We start from the raw sequence: 26,317 nt of genomic DNA, 5'->3' as shown, positions 1-26,317 counted from the left end.
CCCCACATTATACAAACTGATTTATGTTTTTTAAAAAAGTTGATTTATATACTTCTGTAGGTGAGAGATAACATATGCATTTTCTTTCTTTATTGTTTTTAGTTTTAAGATATCTTAAACAGAATAGAACATTGTTATGCTCTGAGCTGTTTCAGCTTTGAGCCATTGTTTAATTGCTTGTGTGCTTAAATTATTAAAGTAGATTAGCTGAGTCTAGAGTTAGTTAAAGCTGCTTAAAACTTCAATATAGTTTCTTATCTGATGTCTGCTTTAGTCTGTTGTCCTGGAAGCCTCTTAAGTCAAGGTATTCTCCATTTCCTTTCTCTTTTAACACTTTTCCTCAAATGCCTGGGCTTTCCCTCTTTGACTTTTTGTAATGCCTCTTGGCATATAGGACACAGCTATATATTATTTATATAACATATATTTCTATAATATTATATATTATATATATTCTGTCATATAATTTTATATTATATATAAATGATAGTATCAGGTAGAATAATTCTGTGCTTAAACCAAACTGTTTTCTTTATGAAAGAATAAAAAAATTGATACTGACATTGTCATAGTATTGGTTGGAATGGAACTCCAAAGGGATTTCTAAAATCTTCCTGGGCTGCCTGCACAATGCTGTATGGCTCTTCTGGAAGATGCTCAGATAGTTTAAAATCTGCCTTGAGGATGAAGACCTGCAATCATCAGACCCCTGTTAGTGTTTTGCAGAAAGCCTCCTCTTCCTTTCCGTTGGTCAGGTGCTCTGAAGCAGACCCTGCCCCCAACATCCCTGATGTTTCTTTCCCCTCTCCTCCTGACTCAGACCATGGATGGGCACATGGAGGTCTGTGAATTCAAGGAATGCTTTGACCTGGCACTGAAAATTGGCTGAGCTACGGGGCTGAAAGGGTTGTGGTCAGTGGCGCAAAGTCCAGCTGGAGGCCAGTCACTAGTGGTGTATGCGAGGGGTCAGTACTAGTGCCAGTGCTATTTAACATGTTCAGTAATGACTTAGATGATGAGACAGACTGCATCATCAACAAGTTTGCAGATGATACAAAACTGGTTGGTACACCAGAGGGTTGTGCCACCATTCAGAAGGACCTCACCGGGCTGGAGAAATGGGCTGATGGGCATCTCAGTTAAGTTCAGCGAGGAGAAATGTCGTGTCCTGCACCCAAGGAGAAGCAACTCCATACACCAGTACATGCTGAGGGCTGATGGGCTGAAAAGCAGCTTTGCAGAAAAGAACCTGGGGATCCTGGTGGAGAGGTTGAACATGGGCCAGCAGCCCTTATGGCAAAGAAGGCCACCACCATCCTTTGGTGCATTGGGAAGAGCATTGCCAGGTCAAGGGAGGTGGTCCTTCCTCTTAACTCAGTACTGGTGAGACAGCATTTGGAGTATTGTGTCCAGTTATGGGCTTTCCAGTACAAGAAAGATAAAGATTTACTGGAGTGAGTCCAGCAAAGGACTACGAAAATAATTAAGGGATTGGTGCATCTGTTACAATCAGAGAGCTTCTTGGATCCTTTAGCCTGGAGAAGAGAAAACTCGTGAGGGGGATCTTACTGATGTGTATAAATACCTGGTGGAAAGAAGTAAGGAAGACAGAGCCAGACTGTCCTGAGTGGGACCCAGTGAAAGAGAGGAGGCAGTGGATACAATTTGAAATTCAGGAAATTCCTTTTTAAACATGAGAAATGTTTTTACTCTGGGGGTGGCCAGACATTGGAAAAGGTGCTGTCTTGAGCAATCGCATTGAACTAGACAATCTCCAGAGGTCCCTTCCAATCTCAACAATGCAAAGTTTAAATGTCCTAGAGTAGTTGTCTACTTTTTTTTTTTTTTTCCCCCTGCCTATCCTTCCTAAAAAATTCTACCCGTACATGGCCATGCTTCACCTGTGCTTACTTTTCCACCTAATATCTGTGATTTCATTCATGTCACAGTTGTGAGACTGTGCCCTGAACTTGCAGGTCTTTCTGTCTGTTGTCCAGACTTTGCCATGTGAGTATATAGGCACCTGAGGAGAATGCCCTCCCTCTTGATCAAGATAGTAAAAGTTCCTTTTGTGGGCTTCCCTTTAGATGCCTCCTCTGTTTGCCACACTTCATCTTTTAAACTCTGGGCTTAAGACTCTTATCAGGTGAATCTAAATTAAAGTTCCCTTCATCATCTTAGACAGTTTACTTGCTAAGATGTTCCTCCCTCTCTTTGTCAGCTGGATTGTAACTTTCTAATAGTTCTTTGTGCTCAAACTAGGTACTTTGGTTGAGGAAGCTAAGTCCTTGCTAGTGAGAGCAGCTCTGCAGCCAGATCATTGCTAGCAACCAGTATGTGTGAGGATTTAACTGTTCCCCTGAACTTTGGAGGCCTAAAGGACCTTGTTCTTCTCTAAGTTTTGTGGTCTTAAGTAACAAATAATGACTGCATGTCTTTGGGTAGAAGGAGAAAGCAGTGTATTGGCAGTTTGCTTATTTTTAAATGCCTAGATTTTCATGGCACAAGTTCTCAATGTGGAAATTCTAACAGCTTAAGAGAAAAAAGCATAATTGTGAACCAAAGTAAGAATGATTCAAGTTCCTACAAAACCCAGTTTTGAATCATGTATTATGTGGATTTTGTTTCTTTATTTTAGGATTATGACCCTCCCAGTGAAGGGCAAGTGGTGAGAAGACTGGATAAAGGCTATCCCAGGGATCCTGTCCTGACTCTTTTAGCCAAATTAAATCAAGCACCTGTTGCTGCACAAGAAGGAATGTATCATTTGGAGGTAACTTAGAGTCCTTTTCCTTCCAGTACAGTAGTTCTAGTGATAAAATAGTAGTCTGTAAGTATGTAAAATACTTCAAGCTTATCCTTCCTGTTGGCTATAGAACAGGTTCATAACTTCATTCCCTGCTGGAAGTGATCCTACTTCTATTGGCTATGTTCTTGAGTAAAAATTTTTAAAAACACCAAAGGTTAAGTGTTATAAACAAGTTAGCTATGCATAGTATCACATGTACCTAGTTTTCAAGGTATGTATGTGACTGTTCCAGTGTACTAGATTTGTCCTGTCATTTTGAATACCAGGCAAGTTTTATGTCACTTTGGCAGTATAGTTGGTATTTTTAACAGTACAAGTTCACTGCACTTAACAGCCATATGAGTGTTTTCAGGAGGTACAAAGGACAACTCAGCAAATGTTTACATGGGCTTTTGCACATGCTGTTGATACTGATCTTGGAACAAAACCTCAAAATACTCAGTTGGCAAGAAAAAAGAGGCCAACAGAAAAATTTAACTATCTGCATCACAAAGGACAGAAGTAATTTTTTGTCACACATCTGAGTATTTTCTGTGTGGAAAATAGTTTGAACTCAAGCATCTATTCTAACTGACATAGCTGGAGAAATGTTTAAAGGAGGTGAACTTTGAATCCTGCAATATGGTTCATGAAACCTTTATTTACAGAAGATCTTGCTTTTTGTGATTTTACTGGTGCATATGCAGTTTCTTCCTTCTGTCTTGGTCAGTTTAGTCTAGATAATTACTAACTTCACTCACCTCCTTAACTGTTCTTTTGTCTGTCTTTATTTTGCTTAATGAGCTCTGGTGGATGGACTTAGTGAAAAGCTTTCTACAGTGTCAGCTTTGAGTCTGACTGTAATTGTAGTGACATTTTCTCATCAGCACCGCCAATTACAGATGCATCTCTAATTTGCTTTTTCCCTTTCCCATAGTCACGGACCACTCAGTGTGTCTGTGACACTAATAAACAGCTGCCAGGTTCTGGCAAGGTGTGCAAGCATACCTCCTCATTTATAAGAGAAAGAATATTCTCCTAGATGTTACTTATATTGCCTTAGAATGACACTGTGCACATGTGTGTAAGTTTATTCATCCTGTTTTCCAGCATAGAAGCAAACTGTTTATTCTCTGCAGCTTTGAAAGTCAGAATCCAGGAACCACCCCTATTTTAAGTGCCGTCCAAACCTACTTAAAAATTGAACATTTTGTATGATGTGATTCTATACAATAGAATCAATAGCTTTTAGATGCTTCTAATGTTACAAGGTCAGGCAGTCAAAAGTGGCTATATGTGTAACATTACAGAATTCATGTGCTAAAAATATAACTTAGGTCCTGATCTTGTTGGGATACCACTAAGAAAATAAGTAATGTTGTTTGGCTGTAAATGATGCTTTTCTGTCCAGTACTGATAAATGTAGATTTTAATTTCAGATCCAGTTAGATGATGCCTACTCAGTTTCAGTGTCAGTGCTAATAGTACAGACTTAGGTTTATGTATGATTTAAGGGTTAATGTAATTAGATAACAATGTCTGGTTTTGGAAGAAATACATTGGAGTTTTTTTACACCTGCTGTTCTGATGTGGCTGTTCTATGTAGGATTCTGATGATAGCGTTGGGGAGCTCAGTGAAGGTCAGAGGCCGAGGCTGACCAGAGCAGCAGAGAGAATCCTGATGGGACATTCAGTCTATATGGACCATCCAACTGCTCGGTCTTCCAAGAACAGGCCACCCCGGGCTTTCCGTTCTCCATCGCCAGGGCAGCTTGCCCAAATTGGAGGTACTATTTCTTCTATGTGATATTTATGTGGACTCTGAGGATTTTCTGTAACAGTATCTGAAATAATTTCGGAGAATATGTTCAAAATCCAAACCAAAAAATCTACAGGCAATTGCTGCAATGAAATTAGTAGCATTTCTTTTCTGAGAACTAGATTTAACTAAAGCCTTGTCTTCACTCTCCTTTGTCTGTACTGTTCTACAATTTGAACAAAAATCATGCAAGTATCCACTTGCCTGTACCAAACTTGACTGGTAAAGTAGGTATTTTATCCTTTTAAGTCAAATTCAGTTCTCAAATGCTCAGTTTGGCCATTCTGAAGTTGGTTTCCATAGGATGGGTATTAACACCAGCAGTTCAAGCTACTTCTCTCTGTCCCCTTACACAGCACTCCTCCTTATTGGTTTTTATCACTCCCATCAAGGTGATACTGCAGTGCCTCATAATTGGTAATGTATTTTTAGCTTCCTATATGCCTGTAACAATATGGAAATGTTTTTTCTCCCAGATGGGTAGCTGAGGCATTTACAAAGTAGTGCAGGGATAAGCTGCTGAGTAAAACAGGAAAATTAATTTATTTCTTTTCAGTTTAAGTGCTGTAACTAATGGCCCATCCTTCCTCTCCCTTATTTTTCATCCCAGTTTTTCTCTATTGATACATGAAAAAGTAATTCTATACTTGCTTAGTTAAACTGCTGCAAGCATGTAGAAACTCTTTGTTTTGTTGACTGTGGTTTTAAATATGATTAAACAAATAATTATTAAACTGTTACAACACAAATGTGGTTGCAGTGATTCATCAATAGTTTTGTAAACTAAAGCAGTCAAACAGCTGGTTTTCTGTCCTTTTAATTTGCATTTATAAATTTGACAAGAGAAGCATATGTCATATTATCAAGCCTTGACCAGTAGGAAGTGGACTGAAATTAAACGTTTTCAACATGTGGCAAAAATAATCTCAGAGAAATAAAAGTATTTGCTTAGTTTTGAGCTGGTTACAGAGAGTAAGTTTTTAAGCTGTCTGTTACCTAATGTTTTGGACCAGCTACACCACTGTGAGCCTTGAGAATATGTTCTGGTATGTTATATCTTATCAAACTTTTACCTGAGAGTAGTTTGTTGAATGTTGTTTGGAGGTCAATGACATTAGGGTCCCTAGCATCAGACATTTCTCCAAGTCACTTGTTTAACAGTGCATTGTTAAGGGACAGTCAGCATTAAGGACTGTGATGTAGGAATAAATGGGTGATCTGGATCAATCTGCGGTAAGTCTCTAACAGTGCTCGAGATCATATAAAGAGTTACATTAATGGGAGAATCTGTCTACTGGGGTTATTTCCTTCTTACCCTGGCTGTCCATAGCTGTATCTGACATAATAATTTTGTATCTCCTCTATATCTATTTCTTAAATTTATTCAGTTCATCTGTCCTGTAAATATCACTTTTCAAAACCAATTCCTGCATGTAATGATAATCTAAAAGCAATGTATTTCTCTTGTAATTTTTTATGCTCATCTCTCTAAATCTTGTAGTATTTTTTCTGTTGTAGTATTTTTTTGAGAGGAGGCAAGTGCTGTGGAGTAACTACAATAGGGGAATGCCCTGTGCTTTTACATAATCTGTATTAATCCCAGGCAGTTCTGTTGCATTCTGATGACTTTGAACTTGGCTTCCCTCCCTCCCCACCTCTGAACACACAACTCAGTATGCATTGATATTGCTAAGGAAATAACATTGTAGAAAAGCTAGAATCTCCTTTCAAGACAAGAGTGTTTTCATACCAGGGAGCAACAGAAAACCTTGTTTCCAAGTCCTTTTGATAGTGAAGTCAACACTGAATAGGAAACAATCTGTTCTTGAGGTGGAGGGTGGTGGAGGGTGGAAGGAATGATCTGTGATTGTTTCCACTTTTCTTCCAAATCTTTTTTTATCTCTCCACTGGTACGTGAGATTGCATGTCCTCCAGTCTATTGCAAGTCAGGACTAGGAGCTATTATTTCCTGATAGCCACAATAGTTACAATGATGTCCGTCATTTTTATTTGATAATTATTGTTAGGGGTAAAATTACATAATTTTTACACCAGCAGGTGTGAAAGTCCACGTATTTCAGGGTGTATATCTCTATACATATAACCTTGCAGTGGGTACTCAGTTTCTCTGTCAGAATGAGTCACTCACAGATACATCTGTAAGGATTCTGGGGATTGTGTGACCAGTTTTTATTTGTATCACGGAAACATGGTGTCTGTTTATATGATGGAGCAGGTGTTGCTCATGCAGGTATATAACAGCATCTTGATGATCAGTCTTTCATTTATAAATCCTTGTTTTCAGCGCTTAAAGTCATGGATATAAAAACCAACATGCAAATGAAATGTGGCACATGTCTTAAAGAGAACAATAATTACAGTTAATTAAGCAATGATTATAGTTAATTAGGCTTTAAATTCATTCTTTGGCTCTGTATGATAGCAGAAGGCTAAAGTTAGTTCATGTCAGTACATTTTTCATAAAGATGCTTTACACGCTTGCAGGCTGCAAAAGCATGATAAATGCTGGATTATATAGCAAATTATCCCTTTAAAAAGACTATATACAGGTTTCCTTTCATTCATACAATAGTGAAACATTTTCATGAAGAAGCCTTTCCAATCTCTTTCCAATATGTGTGATAAAGCTCATTAAGCATATAATACTATGATGAACTATACAGCTTTGAAGCTATCATAAATGCTTGCCACGTTACAAATCTACAGATGATAAAGCTGATTTATTTTTTTCAATTTCCACAGACAAGTATTTCTTATTTCTGCTTTCCCCACAAGAACAATTTAAGGGATATACAATAAGCCATCTAAGGGTGAAATAATTCTCTTTAATGTCGTATGTCCCATTGTTGAATCTTGAAAGGCTCCACATCCTGCCACATGAGTTGACCAGGAGATTATTGCTTCAGCTCATGAGGAAATTTTATTCTCTTTATTTTTCTCTCTCAGCAGAAATTCTTGGAGATGCAGATACAAGTCGTGGTCCAATGCTTATGGCTGAACTGGAATTGCAACCAGTTTCAAATCCTGTTCTGCAAGCAGCCCAACCAGACTACAGAGTCATGTCTCTCTCAGAGGATCTGTCCCAGGTAAACTCAAAGGATCTTTTCTGTGACTAGTCAGAAAGTGCAAACTGAAACCTAGGAAAATAAATTTTCCTCTTCCACTGTGGTGATTGACATCACAGAACCAGTGTGTTTAAAGTGACACATTCAGCTGAGAAACTAAAGTCAAATGTACATGTGTGTAATAAAAATGGTTGTGTTTACTGTGATGATGTTCTTAAGATACGCTTTCTGTTAGGCTCAGACCTTCACTTTTACCTTTTCTCACTTCCTCACAGCTTCACTGGCCTCACAGGATCTAATACTATACATATTCAGTTCAGGTGGGACATTTCAGTGTTTTAGGGGCACCGTGCTTTAAATACAGAAGAACAATGTGTCGGATATAGAGAGAGGAAGAAACAATAGAGGTTTAGCCTCATTAATTGTAATTCACTGATTCAGCATTTCAGGAGCTTCAGTTGTCCTAGTAGGGGCAGGGTTGGAATGGCAGCAACAATGATGTACCTCAGAAAACTTGAAGGTAGAGGAAGATTCTGTTGATCTCTGCTTGAAACCTATAGAGTTAATCTGTTGCTACTTGATTAGTATGTGCTGTTACCTAGAGATGATAGCTTCTTTGCTAACTAAAGATAAATCCAAACAGAAAGTAGCAAAAGCTAAAAGTGAGGTGTCAGACTGCTCTTTAGTATGTTAAGCTTCACAGCGTGTTTGAAAGTAATAATATACTTACCATGACTGCTGTGTTCATGGATGCATTCTGTCCTTCCCTGATGCTCTGTATTAAAAATAACCTGAAGTATCTTATACTGACCCGTCTTTGGTTTTATGGTTTTGAGCCTTGATGAGTATCGTGCCATTGGTGTCTGAGCAGTTCTTAAATATGTCATGTGAAGTGCTGTATTGCATCTTCAAAGAGGGTTTTAAGTGTTATAGCTCTTTCACTTTGAGATCTCCAGAACATATAGTTTCTTGGAATGATTCTTCACAGGCAAGACTGAGTTCTGTTAAACTGCTCTGTCTGTTAGGGTGAAGCGTATATCCTTGTTACAGTTTCACTAGCTAAAAGTAAAAGGGACAGAGAGGGTAAAACATGTTGCCATCTTTTAGCACTGTTAACTGTGGTAAAGAACACAGTGTTACCTGCATCTCATGCTCTGGAGAATTAGCTGATGGGGTTAGGACTGATTTTTTGTTTGCCTGGATACAGGCAAAGGGTAATGTACCATGAGTAAGATTAGCCATGTACATAGTCTTACCTATGCAAGAAATGTAAGGTGATCAGACATAATGTCTTGCATAGACAATATACAGATAGTTATATATTATTGTATCTTTAATACACAGATAGTTATATATTATCTTATCTTTAGAAACTTTTTCTTGCATCTGAATCCTTAACGTGGGTTTCTTTGCCTGCTGGCGTGTAAAACTCACCTTCCCTCCAAACCAACCAACTAAACCCTGAAACTTTGTTTATATGGTTTTGTTTGTTTTCGGTTTTTTCTTCCCCCGCCCCAAAAAAATCTCTTCCTGTATTAGGGTGTTCCTGATGTAAGACTCTAAATCACTGTTTCTCACAGACTAGCTTTTTAGCTTTTCTATGACGTGACCATCCTGTAAGTGATAACTACAGTAAACGTCTATCCTGGATGGGGCAAAGCCATGCTCCAAAAGATCCTCTACTAGATTCTGTACATCCTCTTGGGGGGGAGGAATCCCTTTGCCAGATGATTTGAAAGCTTGTTTTGACAGCATCTGTCTACCATATAACAATGATGAATCTTTCCCCTAGTTTCAATTAGGGATGGCATCTGTGTTCAGATCTACATCTGGATCTGCTTTGTCACCTGCCTGTAGGAAACAGATTTTCTGGTACCATAGTATCAGCTAAGAAAGCAAGATATACTCAGGCTTCCAGAATGATTTATTCTGTACAATGTTTCAGGTGATTTTAAGAACTTTAAAGTTCTGAAAAGGTTTCCTCCCAAGTTAGTCACTGACTCACATCAGTTGTTTCACATCTTGTTTTTCATCTCTAGAGAGTGTTTGCCTTCATTGAAACGAAATGAACCGACTATCAGTTACCTACCGAGCAAGAAGATGAATCTATTTGGGGGCAAAGCTAGGCTTTTCGTGGTGTTTGCTGAGAGACCTGAGAAAATACACTGTATTTCAGATGGTGTCCAGCTGGGCCTTGGGTTTGGTAGAGCTTTGGTTCTGATGTAACTGAACAATCCACCTGGACGTTAGGGTTTGTTATGGCCAAGCTTGAGGTTTTTTTGTTTTGTTTTGGTTTTTATCTGTCTGAACAGGATCCTTGTTTCAGGGAGGTTGTGGGCAGTGATGTGGAGGTGCCATATACATACCACAGGTTTGCTGCTTGGCACCAGTGTGTAGATCAGATTTTGACCAACAGAAAGAGCATTGTCTTTTCATGTAGGGCAGGAGCAAATGCCTTTTAGTCATGAAGAGTGAAGTCTGTGTGGTCACTCACTCCAAAACAAATGGCTTAAGTCATACAGGAATTTCCTTATCTACCCAAATTCCTTGGCTGCTCCTCCATTTCTGGCATTGGGTTTTTTTGAGATTTATATATGCTTTTAGCCACTGTTAGACAGAACGCCAGACTACATGCATCTTCAGTTTGACCCCTTCTGTCTATTCTTGTGCAACAATACAGGAATTGACTGTTATTTGTGGTCTAAGAACCAAGAGAATGACTAGGAGGAACCTGGGCACTTCCTCTACTAGATAAATCATTTTGATCATGACAGGGACATGAACATTGAAGTCATATTTGTGTAGCTAAACATTTCAAAGATGGTAAATCTAAATCATTTGAAGTCCCAAATGCATTGTTAAAATCTTTGAATATCGGTTGGTTGCAAAATATTTTCCTAATGTTCTTAGGAGTGTTTTTATACAATCAACATTTTTTAACTGGGATTGTCACTTTGGTATTCTCATTAGCTTTCATTTTTAGTATTTCAAAAGACATTTTTTTAATCTTCAGGAATGCATAATTGTAGGTTACGAATCTGTGTTATCTCTCGACTTCTGTTTCCACCTCAGTTCAGTTTAAATTGGTTTTTGGTTTGTCATATTAAAAATCCAAAACAAAACAAAAAAATACTTCAAATAGACTCATGAGTATACTGTTATGCTGCTTACATTTAATGTTCTGTAACACTGGTGGCCTTTGATCTCATTTCCATATGAGACCTTCCTGCATTCAGAAAATCACCTCAAGCCTTTATTATCTTGTCAGCTTTAAGTGATGAACAGAGTTGGTCAACACTGTGTTGTGTAGAGGTGCCCAAGTTAGTGCCAATGCTAACTGGTCTGTCCATGCACATAGTGCCCTGTGGAGATGCCAGCTTGATCTCAGATGCGTGTATATTCGCTTTTGTCAGCTTACGCTTGTCAGTGTGCTGGTGAGGTTGTGTTGGTGCTTGTTAGAGAGAACTTGCTATCTACCAGTGTAGCCCTCTCTATGCTTTGTTTACTGGGGAGTGTAAACAAGTCCATGCAGCCACTGGGGAAAAGACAGTGACTGAAATTTAGCTATTTTTGCCTCCTGATTTTTGCGACACTGTTTTAAATGTTTGTTAGGTACATGAGAAGCAATATCATTACTGTTTAGACATCCTATATTGCAGGAGGCAGTTGTTAGCTGAAAGAAATCAGAAGCCCTGATTATGTAGTTGGCACCATGCTTATTGTTTGCCAGACATAAAAATTTTCTTCTTTTCATCTATATTTTTGGCTCTTTGTTTCACTTGTGGCCTCTGCAATAGTGGAGGGTTTCTCTTACAGAACTGAAGCAAACTTTTCTTCCTTTCTAACTTTTGGGGAGCAAAATGCCACTGGTACTTTGTCATCAGGTGTTCAAGAGATTAACGGTGCCATTGCTTCTCAGGGCATACAATTTTCCCAGAAGTCATACAGCAATCCTGTCCATAGGCTCCAAATTCTGTGTGATATGCAAACATCTATGATCTTTCTCGTGTTCTGCCTTCTTTAAGAATCTTCATTAAAAAAAATTATATTCATCTATGGAATAAACAGAATAACTGATGAAATCAAATTTGTCTATTGTAGAGAGTGCTTAAGTCTTCTAGGACTCCATGACTCTGTTTTGCACTTCTCATGTTTCCTGTTAACATGTAGTGGAATGTCCTTGGGCCATAATTACTGTTCCAATTAACTCATACGATGACAAATATGATGTCTCCCTTTTTAACATGCAGAGTGTGTGTTGCTTCTAAGAAACTGTTTTCCTGTAGGCATTGTTGCAGACCTAGGTCCTGAAGAGCATTTCAGGAAGAGCGGAAAATGTTTTAAAAACATGGTCAAGGAAATGAATTTTATACTTGGCATGCATTTTCCAACCTGTGTGCTGAAATTTTTATTTTTCTTTTCCCTTTCAACTTTCTCTTTTTACTCAGGAGTATAATACCTAGGGAGAAATCCTGGGTGTTGAAGAAAGCCAGAGAAATTGTATGTTCTTTCCACCACATACTTTGAGTAGAAATTGAGGGTCTCCTGTGTCTTCAGGTCTAAATGGCACTTTGCCATAGCTACTGCTCCCAGGATGTTCATTGAGAGGAAATAGCACTGCAATAGGCTAATTCAGATCTGAATTCTTTTGAAGTCGAAAGGAAGAAGAACAAGTGCATAGCCTTTAATGAATCTTTAAAAACGTCTTTGGGTGTTTATTGAAGCTTCACATAATTTTACTGTGCTTTTACATCAAAAGTCAAATTTGTAATATGATTTTAATATATGATATATAGGAGGAAAGCCAAGGAGCTGCACAGGTTGAGACTGTGAGACCCCGAATTATTTATGTGAGAAGGAAGTCTGAAGAGGTGCAACAAGAAGGTAAATCAACATCAATAAGCAAACAGTTCTTTCAGTTAAGCACATCACTTTTAAATGTTGTATACTGGTGTATAATAAAGTTCTGATTTTTTTAAAAATTTGGTTTTCATTGCTACCAAATTCCCCAAATTTTCAAACGTTTATATAATACGTATAAATCTGTGTACATAGTTATGATATTGTTAGGATGCACTGAAAGGATTGGAAATGTATCTGTATGTAAGTCATCAGAATCCTTACAATTAAGTATTTATTTAAATTTTTATTTGCCTAGAGCATTACAATGTCCATATTATGTAGTCAGCTGAATCTTAATTGCTTTATAGAATGCTGTTCAGTGAACAAAATATTCATAATATTGTGATAGATGGCACTGGTTCATACGTGTGAGAAAATGCAGGGTTACTAGAGGAGAACTGAAAGATAATTCAGAGTTAAGATCATGCAAATGCGGGGAAAAAAAAAGATTTTCAATGTTAAAACGGCCTGGTTTGAGATGGGCGTCAAGCTAGTGTGTATCGGATAGTGATGATTTTTTTTTTTTTTTTTTTTTTTAAAGCCTGCTGTGTATTATCTATGCATAACCATGCTATTTTTGGAGAATACTTAACAGTGTTTGTTAAAAGTGTTAAGGATGTTGCATGAGAGAATATTTTTTGTTTATTGTAGTTGAGGTCAGTGTTGGAATAACATAAACTGTGCATATTACTGCCATAATTAATTGTTTTAGCAGATAGTGGTGGAAAGGTTTTAGCAGAAAGTTTGTGGAGGTGGGAAGAGTGAGAGATGTAGCAGTTTTAATCTTATGTGCTAAGAATAGGAAGCTAAAAACCTGCATGTCTGCAATATATGCAATTATAATTGCTCCACCCTAGTATAGACAAATTCTTTCTTCAAGCCCTTTTAAAATAATTCTTTGAACTTCTTCCATTTAATTTTTTTTAAAACATCCAATCGAATTATAATTCTGATGGAATTGCTTTGCTTCAAATATTTGTAAGTGGTAAGAAAAGCCCTAGGCCAGTGTTATTGGTTGTGGGACTTGGAGCCTAATTTCAAAACCATGGTTTACATACGAAGAAAGTTATGAATAATGTAAAACATTATGTAGCTTTTGTGGGCAATTAGTGGAAAAGCTTACAGAACTGCAGTGGCTCACCTTAGTGCATGTGTGTGTTTTGTTGTAGGGACAGTTATCACCATGTGTTTTTAAAGCATGTAAATAAGGACTTAAGCTATTTAAGAAACAGGGTTTAACTCTTTAATATTAGTGGAAAATTTTAAAAGTTTAATATTAATGAAAAATTTAGTATTAATGGAAAATATTGAAATGAGTTTTTCTCTTAGGAAGAACTCTGTTTTTCCTCTGGTGTTCAGAAAATCCAAATTGCCTAAGGAAAGTGAATTTCTAGTAAGTTGAGCATGACTTCTAAATCGCCAAAAAGGAAATTATGTGGCAGGTCTGCTTTACGTGACTGACCTGTTCCCAACTTTAAAAGCAGTTTCCCTTAATAGTGGTTATAAGAATCTTCCTTTTATTCTTTTTCCCAATACTTGCTATTAAGCATCAGAGAGAAGAAAAAGGGAGGCAAAGTCTTCCTAATACTGTACTTCATGCTTTTACACCTCAACTTTGTCTCAAAGTGTTAGTAAGACAGAACATCCAGCCTGTACCATTAAGTAGGGTGCTAGTGAAGGATGGAAATTGAGTAAAATGTTTTTTATCGAATCTGTTGTTATCTGGAATATTTATCTTTTTAAAAAAAAAAATTATACTGTAATATAAGGTATTTGGGCACAGTTCAACTACGTCTGGGTGGCAGATGAAAATGTTTGACCACGAGATGGCAGTAGTCAATTTTCTGTGAGAGGAACAAAAAAAGAGATGATTTATATACCAGGACAATTTAAATCTTACTCAAAGTATACATATTTAATGAGCCAATAAAAATCTAGAGGATTTGCAAATGGAAACAACTGTCTGTCAGTTTTAACCAGAAGGTCTTGTCTCTATAAGCTTCATCACAGTGAACTTAATCAGGCAAAAAGTTGAGGGTAAAAAAATAATAAGAGTCATTTGAAAGAAAAATGAAAACTTGCAACATGATAACTATATGTGGGTTTAAGTAAATACAACGTTTTAAAATTAAGCACATCTGTTATTTTAAGTTCAAAGCACCCTGTTTATAAAAACTTAATGTCAAACGGTTGCCTTTACCGAGATAGCAAGGGACAATGAGTACTTGCCTGAAAATGGAGAAGCATTTCAGAGGCAGGACCATTTAGGTATTTTTTCAGAGTTTAAAGGAAATGAAGTGTGAATTCGTGGCGTTGGGAGAAACGGGAAATTGTTTTGGACTTAGAGCTGGATGTAAAAAAAGTCTTTTTTATTTAATTGATAAATACATGACAAGATTTGATTCATCTTGTCTATGGTCATAAATATACATAAGATAGAGCTTTCTTTTGTTGTTTCAAAAATTTTTGTGGTCTACAGTGAACATGTGTTTTTACTGAAAGAAAGTTGATTGATGTCTTCTAATGAAAGTTGAAGTTCAGTAGGACTGTTACAATATCATGCCTGAAAGGGTAATGTCTCCTGAAAGTTACAACTGAAAATAAAGCCTGAACATATTATTAATTGAAATGTATGCCTTCTCTAGACATAGTGGAGACAGTGGTTTGAAAACATACATTTGTACTATATAATATACATGCATATATATTTTTGGCTTTATAATACCCTTTAATCTTTGTACCATTTTTTCATCTATCTTCATAAATTTAATATGATAATAATTGTTGTGGTTGGTGAATGCACATATTTCCAGAATACAAGCGTTTTTCAGGCTTACATTAACATGATTCAGAATTTTTAAATTAAAATGAAAGAACAGGTGGCAATGCTTGACTGCAGAGCACTTTTAAATTTTAATATGAGCAGGTCAGAACCAAGAGGTAGATGTATCTTCACTTAATTATTTTTCTGTGGCGCAGACTCTCAAAATGTGACCTAGAGAGCACAACTTCATGATAGTCATTCCTTTTTATCTCCAGCGAGTGAATTATATTCAGGCAGCCATAACTACATGGGAAAGTAATATTGGAACACTAAGCAATTGGCTTTGTTGCCACAGAGAGATTTCACAATTGCTTGTGGGAGGAGATGATCTGTGCAATAAATGAATAAGAGGACAAGAAGCCCTTAAAACAATCTGTATAAAAAATAAAGCTTCCAGAGTCCCTGTTTGGTATTGAAAATGGGCTGCTTCTGTGTTAACGTTGACATTAGGCTATATTGAAAACTGTAATACTGAAAATATGGCTATAGCTAAATACTTCTTTGCCTCTCTTCTTCAGCCAAAAATTGGTCTGAGTTAGGTTTGGCGTTATTTTTTCTTAAAACTGTTGTGGCGTGAGGCAAATCTCTAACAGATGCTTCAAGGAAGGAAGAAGATTAGGATAAGGCTAAAGGTCTTTATTTTTTTTTCTTGGAACTGGAACTGTTTTGGTCAAACTCTTAACAACTATTCTTCTGGAAGTTTACTTTCTCCTTAATATCCTGCTGTTTCTTATTTTGGCCTGAATTTCACTAAAGGCTTTTGCTAAAGACTGTCCATACCACCCTGAAATTAGCAGCTAGTGAAGCAAAACAGAGCTATTCTTTCACACTGTAGAGAGCACCACCACAGCCTGAGAGGTAGAAATAGTTTGTGTAGCCTACATTGCTCCTTGAATTTGACTAGTTTCTGAGAGAAGATCTTAGAAATTGAAGTAATGAAATCACTGAGCTATAATTATGGCATTTTTCAAGCGTATGTCCTGTTAGAGGTTTATGTAAGTTTTTCAGTGCTTCTTTAGAACTCTTACTTCTGGTCTATTTTGACTCTGGTTTTCCTATACAGTTACCTCCCCGTGCTATTGGATGGCTCACTGACATAATTCAGTTAATATATTTTACATTTGGGCAAGTCAGGAAATGCAAAGCTGCGTTTCCCACAGAAACTCTGTCTTTTCTATAAGTAATCATTAGCTTTTAGGTGCTCCAAGTGGGTTGGAACACCAGTTCTCAAAGAGTTTTTGTTTGCTACTTCTGCATATGTCCACAGCAGTTACATGATAGCCCATGCATTAGAAAACATGCATCTGAGCAGTAAGTATGCATTTTGCATAACATCCCCACATAAAATCCTCCTTAGACACACTTGAAAGTTTCTAGTTTGAATTACTGTAAGTCAATATTTAGCTGTGTTAACAGTACATCTGGAAGAGGAGTTTTCAATTTCTTGGCTTTCGTAAATATTGCTTATCTGTTAAGAAGTGCCATTTACATCTATAGTTTCTTCTTCTCCCACTGAGTTACTTCAGTTATTTTTCAGACAAAATATTAAAACAGAAGTTTGATATTTCATAGCTTAAGGCAAAGTCTTGTTTAGAATGTTACTGTAGACAATGATGTCCTTCTGCTGTGGGTGTGTGCTGCTGCTTCAACTTAGGGTCTTGGGAAACCAGGAACTGCTGGGGGTTTCATGGGACTGTGCATGTCCTTGCACCCATTTGCAAAAGTTCTCTTTCTGGGAAATGATCCTCTGGTCTCCTAGACCTGTCATTTCTTCCCCTCACTTACTTGTGCCAAAGACACGAACAACAGGAACTACTAGCACACATTTCCCTGGTATGTATTTTAGATTCCTAGAATATAATTTGAATTTTTGAGGCATCAAAATTAATTGAAATCCAAGTAATTGGATGGAGAAATGAAAAACAAAACCCAGTTTATATCTAAAGAAAACTGTACCAAGCAGGCTCCTATTGCCTTGTAGTCTGAGGATTTCCTACTGACTGGCATGCTTGGGTAGAAGTCATTTTCCTGGAGTCCAGTTCCACACCACATATCACCTGGCCCTTTTCTTATGGATCTACATGCATTAGGATTTTGTTTACCTGGCAATTTTCTTGTAAGAGGTTGAGAGTTAGTTCTCCTCTTACTGCATACTTCCTTAAACAGTACAGAGGGATACAGCTCGCTCTCACTGCTGTAGTACTGTCAAGACATTTCTCTGACCTTGTGCTGAGGCTTTTGCTGTGGGAGGTATGTGCAAAGGCAGAAAAATTCCCCTTTTAGTCTTCCCTTGGTGCCTATAGAGATGATGCTTTACACCCATCATGAAATCTCTACAGCTTTGTGTATCTTCAAGCTTCCCTTGTACATTCCGCATGATAATCAACTTCTGCACTGTGCTGGATGGTATGTATGGGTAATCTTTGGCAGGAATGTATTTTGCACTTCTCATACAGTAAAAACAATAAAGCAAGAAATAGTTCAGTGTGGGCTTAATGTTCCTGGGCAGAATTTGTAAGTCTGGGAGGTGAGGCTGGCATCTATAGCCCCATTGCTTGAGCAGGTGAGAGCAGTTCACAGTTGCTTCTTTCTCTTTTTTGATTAGATAATTTGTTTTTTAAAGTACACTTACTTTGCTGAGGTTCAGGGTGTTTTCCTATACCAAGTCCCTCCTCTGGTCTGTACACAGCAGCAGGGATTTTCACTGAAATTCCAGCACCAGTTGTTCTGCAGTTTTTTTGTGCAGAAAGGGAAAGAAAACTTACTCAAACTGACATGATCACTACTTAAAGGATTACTTCCTACAGAGACTGTCAAATACATGGATTTTTTACTTGTCTTATTTGAGATTTACTGGGGCTCAAGGTAAATATCCAGAAATCTCCTCTGATTCCCACTTCAAACCTAGATTTTAAAGGATTGTAGGTGATCTAATCCGGTGACCTGTGGCATCCCTCAAAGTGCATTTCATGTATCATAAACTAAAGTTCAGGGCAATGACAAAAGTAAGCCTAGTATTTCACTCACACATGAGGGTTGTAATGTGAAAATAATGAGGGACCAACCCTTTTTTCATACTGGTAAGCTGCAAACCTGTGGTACTGCTGCATAAAGCATCCAGTGTACATTCTGGAATTAGTATGTCCTTTTTGCATCAAAATACCATGTGGTACCCAGTATGGGTGCCTGCTGAGCATCAGCTGTCTGTATCACATCACACAGACACCAGAGGGTTCTGAGGATCTACTGTTCTTTAATATATAGCATCATAGAATGGTTTGGGTTGGAAGTGACCTTAAAGATCATCTAGTCCAACCCCCTGCCATGGGCAGGGCCACCTTCCACTAGCCCAGGCTGCTCAAAGCCCCGTCCAACCTGGCCTTGAACACTGCCAGGGAGGGGGCAGCCACGGCTTCTCTGGGCAGCCTGTGCCAGGGCCTCACCACCCTCACACTAAAGAATTTCTTCCTTACATCTAATCTAAATCTCCCCTCTGTCAGTTTAAAGCCATTACCCCTCATCCTATCCTAACACCACTGATTAAAGAGTCCCTCCCCAGCTTTTCTGTAGCCCCCTTTAAGTACTGGAAGGCTGCTATAAGGTCTCCCAGACAGGCTGAGCAACCTCAACACTCAGCCTGTCCTCATAAGAGAAGTGCTCCAGCCCCCTGATCATATCTTAATAATGTAAAGGAAGGACTTTACTTCCAAACTTATTACAATCTCTTAAAAAAAAATATTTGATTCATAATTGCATTTGCTTTTCAAACACTTGCAACTACTTGCTGGAACCAGAGCAGTCCAGACTGCCAGGCAGTTCTTGCTAAGCTGCATGCAGTACCACTGCCTCATCCCTGCAATGTGGATTTCTCTGTATTTTCCCTTTATTTCCCTTTTGCTAGTTTAGGGAGGGTTTTTTGATTGTTGATTGGTTTGGGGGTTTTTTTGGCTTGGTTTGGGGTGTTTCTGTAGCTTGTGTCTCTAGTGGCCAGGCATACTCTAGGCAGAATTCTCATGAAGAGTAAAGGACCTCTTACTGCTGCATATCCACTCTTAGGAGTTGTAATGTACTAGCTGAGAGCCCTAAATTGCAATTTTCACTTTGCCAGTCTACCTTTGATCTTTCACCAGTTTCCATTTCCAGTTGTATAAATCCACCTCTTGTCAGCCCTTTTGGGGGCCAAGCTAGAATGTGACGCTTTTTCTTTTGTATGAGATTTTCTAGGGGTGGTCAATCAGCTGGAGTCGCTGTGCATTGCAAACAGGATATGGTCTTGATAGCAAGTGTCCAGATCTCCTGGACACTAACACACTCCTCACCAGTCTATCCAAACTGTTGTGCCAAAGCAGTCTTTCTCACAGCCTGTGTAGGATTCGTAAACACGCCAGGATCTGACTGAAACAGCTTTGTATTGTGTATTATGATTTGTATGCACTTTTACAAACTTACAGTAATTGCTATTGCCTTCATTGTAAAGAGCAAAAAATAAACACACACAATAAACCCCCTTAATGGGCACTGATCCCACTGGCACTGATCTTGAGTAACTCTGAATAAAAGCAGATGGTAGCAGGCTGACTAGGCTGACCTGCTTTCCCCTTTCATGCAAACATTGCTTATATAAATGGGGGACACATACAAAAAATTAATGGGCTTGGGTAAGCCACCTAAGGACAGAGACTCGCCATGTACTTAATGCTTACATCAGCCCCAGGGCTGTTTCCAGTTAGCTCTTCTCTGGAGGGAGAAGTTTCTCACAAATTAGTGGTTCCACAACTCTGAGCCCATGGTTTAATAAGAAAGGACTGATGTGCATCTAGAAAGTAAGCATGCTTAGTTGTGCCATGGCCTGTTGTTGTGGTAGGTCATAGAAAATGATCAGAATAGTCTCTCCTGAACCTGCTGCTCATTTACATACATATAATTGAGTCTGAAGCCCCTTTATACATCACCTCTGTCATAATGTTATAAAGAGGCATTCGATTTTTACGGCTTTGTACTACTTTAATTCACATGCCTACTTGTTAGCAGTGATGGCAAATTAATTTCAGTTGAGATTCCTAGTTGTTCCAAACAATGTGTCTCAGTATATCACTACAAGAAGATGTTTTGTAAGGAATAGCATTGTCTTTTTCTTATTCAGCAGAGCATTTGGTTGGAGTTACTACCTCCAGCAGTATGCTACAGCCTCTGCCATACAGCCTGCAAAGACAGTTTCCTGAACAAGATGTGTTTCCTCACAATCACTATTGTTTTCAGCCTGGTACATCAATGCCCGCCAAGCTGGAGTCAGGAACCATTCCAGCCATCCCAGGTAGACCTGCTGCTGGCTCTGTGTTAGTTCAGTGGGCAGATGCTCTACAGGATGATCATTTTTAGGATGATCATCTTTACTTGGATTAACAGTCATTTAAATAGGCCTCTCTTTTATACAAGGCATCAGTATCAGACCGGGAAGTCTTGATGCCTTTGGATACTGGCAACACAGTGCATGGATACTGCATGGTAACAGGTGAAGACAAGGAGTATTACAAACACATATTTCTACTTGGAGAAATATATATAGCACTACGGTAGGAGAAATGTAGGCTTTCTGTCTTCAGTATGTGCCAAGTTTGTTTTATTTTTCTGGTTGGCAGGGGAAGCAGATGTTACCCTTTATAATTCAGTGGCTTGTGCATGTCTGAGAGTAATACAACAGAAGGAACAGCTTCTGCTTTCCCTGCTGTGTTGGTTTTGGTGATCCTTGGGCAGAGGCAGCTGGAGTCCCTTCAGCTTTACCTGTTCTTAAAGAGCTCTCGATTCAGCTTTTTAAAGCACTACATAAAAACTGGAAGGAGCCAGCTGTTTGTATGGGGAATGGCTGGCTGGAGGAGAAATTGCTAGGAGAAGAGTGTGTATGTCAAGTGGAGGTAGCTTAATGTGAGTGATGAATAATGCACAGATTCAGACTGTCTGCCCCCAAACCTCTTTTATAAAGGATATGGGGGATTTACAAAAGATGTCTTTCTCAGCCATCACATTTTTTTTTTTTCTTTTTTAATGCTTCGTAAATTTTTGCACTGCTAGCAGAAGCAAGGCATAGCTGTAAAGTTATAAATAAAATCCAACTGGCCAATAGAGATGGCTATTTAGATGATTGGTGTCCACAGTCAAATTGTAATGTTATTTTTTTAAATTTTACTGCTTATTATATTGTGAAGGAGCTTGATTTACAGGCAGTTTTCACACTCATGAACAGTGTCATTACTAGGTGCTTTATTTGCTTATTTTTCTAGACACTTTAGGATTAAACAGACCTCCTACTTCATGCACTAAGAGAGGCCAGGTTTTTCCAGCACCACCTTTTCAATACAGTGATACAAAGACTGCCTATAATTAAATATAAATATGTGTTTCAAGTACTCATGTGATTAATTTCTAAAGACTAGGAGCTCAGGAACCTTTCAAATAAGGGAACAGCATGGAGTAAATGTTATCTAGGATGCCTTCCAAATGAAGAATACTATATAAAGAACAGTAATGCTACTCTGATAGCATCCTGACTTTGAGAAATGCAGTCTGCTGAAGTAGCTTTCTTTTTTAAAATAGAGTAAGAACTGGTGAGTGAAGATTAAAGTTGTCATGCATAACTTGTTGCTCACTGCTGAGGGATATGGGACTGCATTTTGTAATAGAATTGAATAACGTGCAAATGTAAAACTTGGTTAAAGCACTTTTCATCTTCCATGAAACAAGTTTTTAAAGTAAAATACAGCAAAGCCTCATCTCTGAAATACCAGTTGCAAATGTGCTTTTGGTGACTACATTTGCAAGAAACAGTAGTCAATTATGGAGATGGGTTAAATTTTGTCTTGGACTGCTGTGTTCTGGTTTTTGTCATGAATGCTGTCATTCAGGAAAAAAAAAACGTACACCTCAAAAAACTTAATTTAGGTTTAGAACCTTTGTATCTGTGTTGTCACTCTTTTCGAATCTAAAACTTATGTATTGCTTTTAAAGAAGAAAGAACTGTTTTTAAGCACAGTTATAAACAACCTGAGTGAAAGTTGGTGCGTGTGACACAAAATATGTAGCAATTCTGTAACATGCATTTTTTTCCCAATGCTTTGGCCGCAGGGAGGTCACTTTTTGTGTATGGCACAACTTTGATTTTCATTAACTCTTTCTTTTTTAATGTCAGATAGGCATGTAGTTTTAATACAAATTAATAAATTGTCAACCATAGGCGAACAATGAAAATGTGTATCTCATGTTTTCTGGGTCTGGTAGAATTACATTTATGTTTTAGCTCAAAACTGTGCAGTCAAAGCAGGTTGGATTTAATATGGGTTGACCTGCAGACCTCTGTCCTAACTCAGGTTGTTAAGTAATAATCTCAGGGTTGCATATAGTGGCCTTGTTTTATGCACTGTACATATTGCAAGACATGGGCAGAGCAATGTTTGTTTAAAGACAGTATAACAGCTGCAGTTTCTGTCCTTGTCAGGCCATTGTATCTTCAGTAGAAGTAAAAAGCATAGAATTTGCTGGCAGTTGCTTAATTTCTGGGATTTTTTTAGTTTGTTTTTATAATCCTAAAACCATAATTACAGATCTTGGGAAAATTGTTTTATTTACTTAACAGCTGCCATTGTGCCCTGTTATGTAAATCTAAATTATAAATGGGAAATATTTACTAGTTTGAGTTACAGTGTAAATACACGATTAACTTCTTAAAAGTGCATGTAGCTTATTTCAGTAATTGGACCCGCTCCTAGAGAGAGGCAAGCAGGGAGATTACATGGGGAATGCTTCTTTCTGAAGATGAAGCTTCCTTCCTGATTTTAAGAAAAAAAAAAAAAGAAAAAAAAAAAAAGAGAGAGAGAAAAGAAGGGGGGGAGCAGCTTCCTGGTGGAGTCCTCACTTTGAGGGAGGCCAGGCAGTTGTGCCTCCCCCTGCTCTAGCTGGCTTTTACATGCCGTCCTTTGTGGAGGCGTTCTCTGACGAATGATGTCCAAAACCATTTTTACAAGAGCGACTGGGGTTTGCCTGTACAGGCAGACCTGGGATTTAAAGGGGTTTTTGCTCCTCTCTCATCTGCTTTTAAATGCAAGGCTACGACAGCCTGTGTCTCTGAGGTTAAGGCGTGATAAAGGCCGATCTGTTCCTAAGATTCATAATCTTCTAGAAATGGCCTAATGAAGAGACTCGAGCCAAAGTTTCAGCTGTATGTAAAAACCACGTTCTGACCTCGATACGTATGATGTGAAAAATAAATAATAGCAGCACTGCAGGGAAAATCTTCTCTGCTACAATGTGACAACCCACGCCTTCATCGGAGGTTTCAAGAATTTGGCCATGCTTTTGGAAATAAGCCTCATGATTCTGCTTGGAGAGATGTTTTAGCTCAGACGGAGCACAGCAAACAATGGCTCTGTCGGAGCATTGGCTCTGTGCTTATAGCAGGAAACTGCAGTCAAACCTTACTTTTTTACCTACAGTATGTTTCGAATGCATCCGAGGTTGTGTTTTAGTCTTTTTTTTTTTTGAAGGAAACCATGCTCACAGGCTTGAGAACCACAGCAACTAGAAGCTAGAACCACTTAAGATGACAATTAGGGCCTGACTCTATACTTCATTAATTCAGTAGGGTTTTTTCACTCTCTTTGAGGACAAACTCCCTTGCTCTGCCTGTCCAGTGTGGGCTGTTAAATGAGAACCATACATTCAGTTCTTTAACCCAGCTGCTTTTTGCAATCATGCATGGAAACTAAAGCACTTCTAAAGAGTAGCAGACTTCACGTGTACCCATTGTAGGTCCAAGTGATGTGTTTAGGAGATGTTTACATCATGCAACACCTCTAGCTCGGAAATCTGTGAACTAGCCATCAAGCAATCTCCAGAGGCAGTGAAGCTCAGAGCTTGTGTGGTGATGTGCTGACGGGTTCCAGGATGATGTGATTTCATCCAGGATATCTGCATGTCACTGCATTTTGTAGACGTACTTGCTTGGGTATCTGAGTACATGACTGTCTTTCAGGGTGTGCCATCCAACCATTCACACTCGTGTAGAGCGCTGCAGTGCAGAGCCTGCCAGAGGGAATATTTTGAAGCATATGAAAAGAAAGTTCAGATGTTTTTTGTCTGAGAGTGAAATTGCAGAAGGCCCTTAGAGGTCTGACTTATTGTGCAATCTCTGTAAGTAATTTGTAATCAAAATACCTTTGCACATGTCACTTTCATATTTCCTGTAATAAAACAGCAAGAGCAATTAAGATTTTGGACCATAATCTTCTACAAGCTTCTAAAAATGAATGGGTTATGGATTTTTTGAGTTATGGCTGAAATAGCCAATTTTTAAATTTTTGATTGCTTAAAAAAAAGTTTGGTAATAGCTGTTTTAATAGATTTTTAACTGTAGCCTGACAAACAAAACTGTTATGCGGTAACATAATTGATCTGAAGTTTACTTCTGAAAAAAAATTAAGTAAGAAACCAGAAGAACTTTTCACAAAACTGGAAGACATCTGTACTCTGGTAACCCAGCATGTGACCTACTGGGCTTTATGCATTTCAAATCAAAAAGAATCAGTAAATATATTGCCATATGCATGCAAATGTGTCTAATAACACACTGTGTGCTGTGTATCTGTAAAGTTGTTCTGACACAGTTCACAAAGTTGTCTGTGGTCTTGGCATTCTTCAGGAAACATTAGATTAATATAGCTGCTTTTGTCATATAATTTTTTTCTGTTTAAGTAGGTGTGTGAAGGCTGGTGCTACATAAATGAATTATACGGAAGACTTTAGAGGAAGAGGGGGCTTGTAAACGAGACTGAAATTAATGAATATAAGAATAAGAAATCAAAACTTTATGTTTAGTCTGAGGAGAAACAATTCCTTAAACCGTAACCACATGGCTGTTTCTTGTTTGCATCAACTCTGGTTGACTGTTATTGTCTTCTGTTAATTCTCTGGGGCAGTGGCCTGACTTTGTTGAATGAGCCAATTGTTTTCCTTTGTGTTGCCCATCAAGTAAGTTCCCATCTGGTTTGTATCAGACTGTTTTCACAGCCAACAACTGCTGCCTTTTCTATATCCTGACACTTAAGGGCCCCATGCTATCAAAGCATTGCTGTGATAGCCTGTCTGGCTGGGCCCGTACAGCTGTGCCTTGCAGCTTGAAACTATTACCCAAGTAATGGTAACTTAGAACTTGAACTGGCTCTTATTCCCATTGGTGTCGTGTGTACAGTGAACAGAATACATTTTTGTTGAAGCCCGTGTTCAACAAAAAATTCTTTAAAGCTCTCATTTTAGTTTATATGATTGGTTGGTTTTTATTTTCCAGCAGCTTCCTGTATCTAGAGGCAGTTTTGTGTTCTTCTGAAACATTAATGAGTACAAGACAAGCAATATTTATTTAAGGCACTGTTGTTATTACTTACTTTTATGGTACATTAAAGCTCAATAAGTGAAAATTAAACAAGCAAATGATTCCTAATGAGGATTTTTCTTATCAGATTTAGAATACATTTCCAGGAAACTTTCTGTGCTTGATAAAAGTAGGTCGTGTGAATAATGCTACACCTTGGCTACGACAGTACTCACTTTCCAAGTAGCTATCTAAAAAATACAGACCAATGGACAGTGAGTCTTCGTTAACCTCCTCTGAAGGAATAGGGAAGGACTGGATAACTCTGTAACCTGGGCAGTAAAAGTGTATTAGGGTTTGCATTGCAGCCTCAGTGGGAAGACCCAGGCATGATCCAGGCCTCTTTCTGCCAGGCATCCTACATGGTAGGAGACAGTCCTGTTCTGTGAGACCTTGCAACATGTGTGTTCTCTCTCTCCCAAGATTTAAAAAAAACACACATTGCATCGAGTAGCAGTGACATTCAAGTCTTGTCTTGTAT

At 38.3% G+C, this 26,317-nt stretch overlaps 1 protein-coding gene across 5 annotated transcripts in view; it reads left to right on the top strand.

The window, feature by feature from the left end:
• Window positions 1-26,317, top strand: part of KIAA0586 (KIAA0586 ortholog) — a 73,182-nt gene that overhangs the window by 35,432 nt on the left and 11,433 nt on the right. For 3 of the 5 annotated variants that reach the window (XM_074908880.1, XM_074908881.1, XM_074908878.1), the window contains exons 27-30: window positions 2,639-2,773; window positions 4,395-4,575; window positions 7,575-7,714; window positions 12,490-12,577. In XM_074908880.1, coding sequence (XP_074764981.1) covers window positions 2,639-2,773; window positions 4,395-4,575; window positions 7,575-7,714; window positions 12,490-12,577 — 544 coding nt within the window. Of the gene's footprint in view, window positions 1-2,638; window positions 2,774-4,394; window positions 4,576-7,574; window positions 7,715-12,489; window positions 12,578-26,317 lie in introns of those variants that run through there. The other 2 variants (XM_074908879.1, XM_074908882.1) reach the window with 2 other exon arrangements.

This window comes from Athene noctua, chromosome 6 (genome assembly GCF_965140245.1).
Source record: "Athene noctua chromosome 6, bAthNoc1.hap1.1, whole genome shotgun sequence".
NCBI lineage: Eukaryota > Metazoa > Chordata > Aves > Strigiformes > Strigidae > Athene > Athene noctua.
Note: the sequence above shows the minus strand (reverse complement) of the source record. Positions and strands in the feature narration are given on the sequence as shown.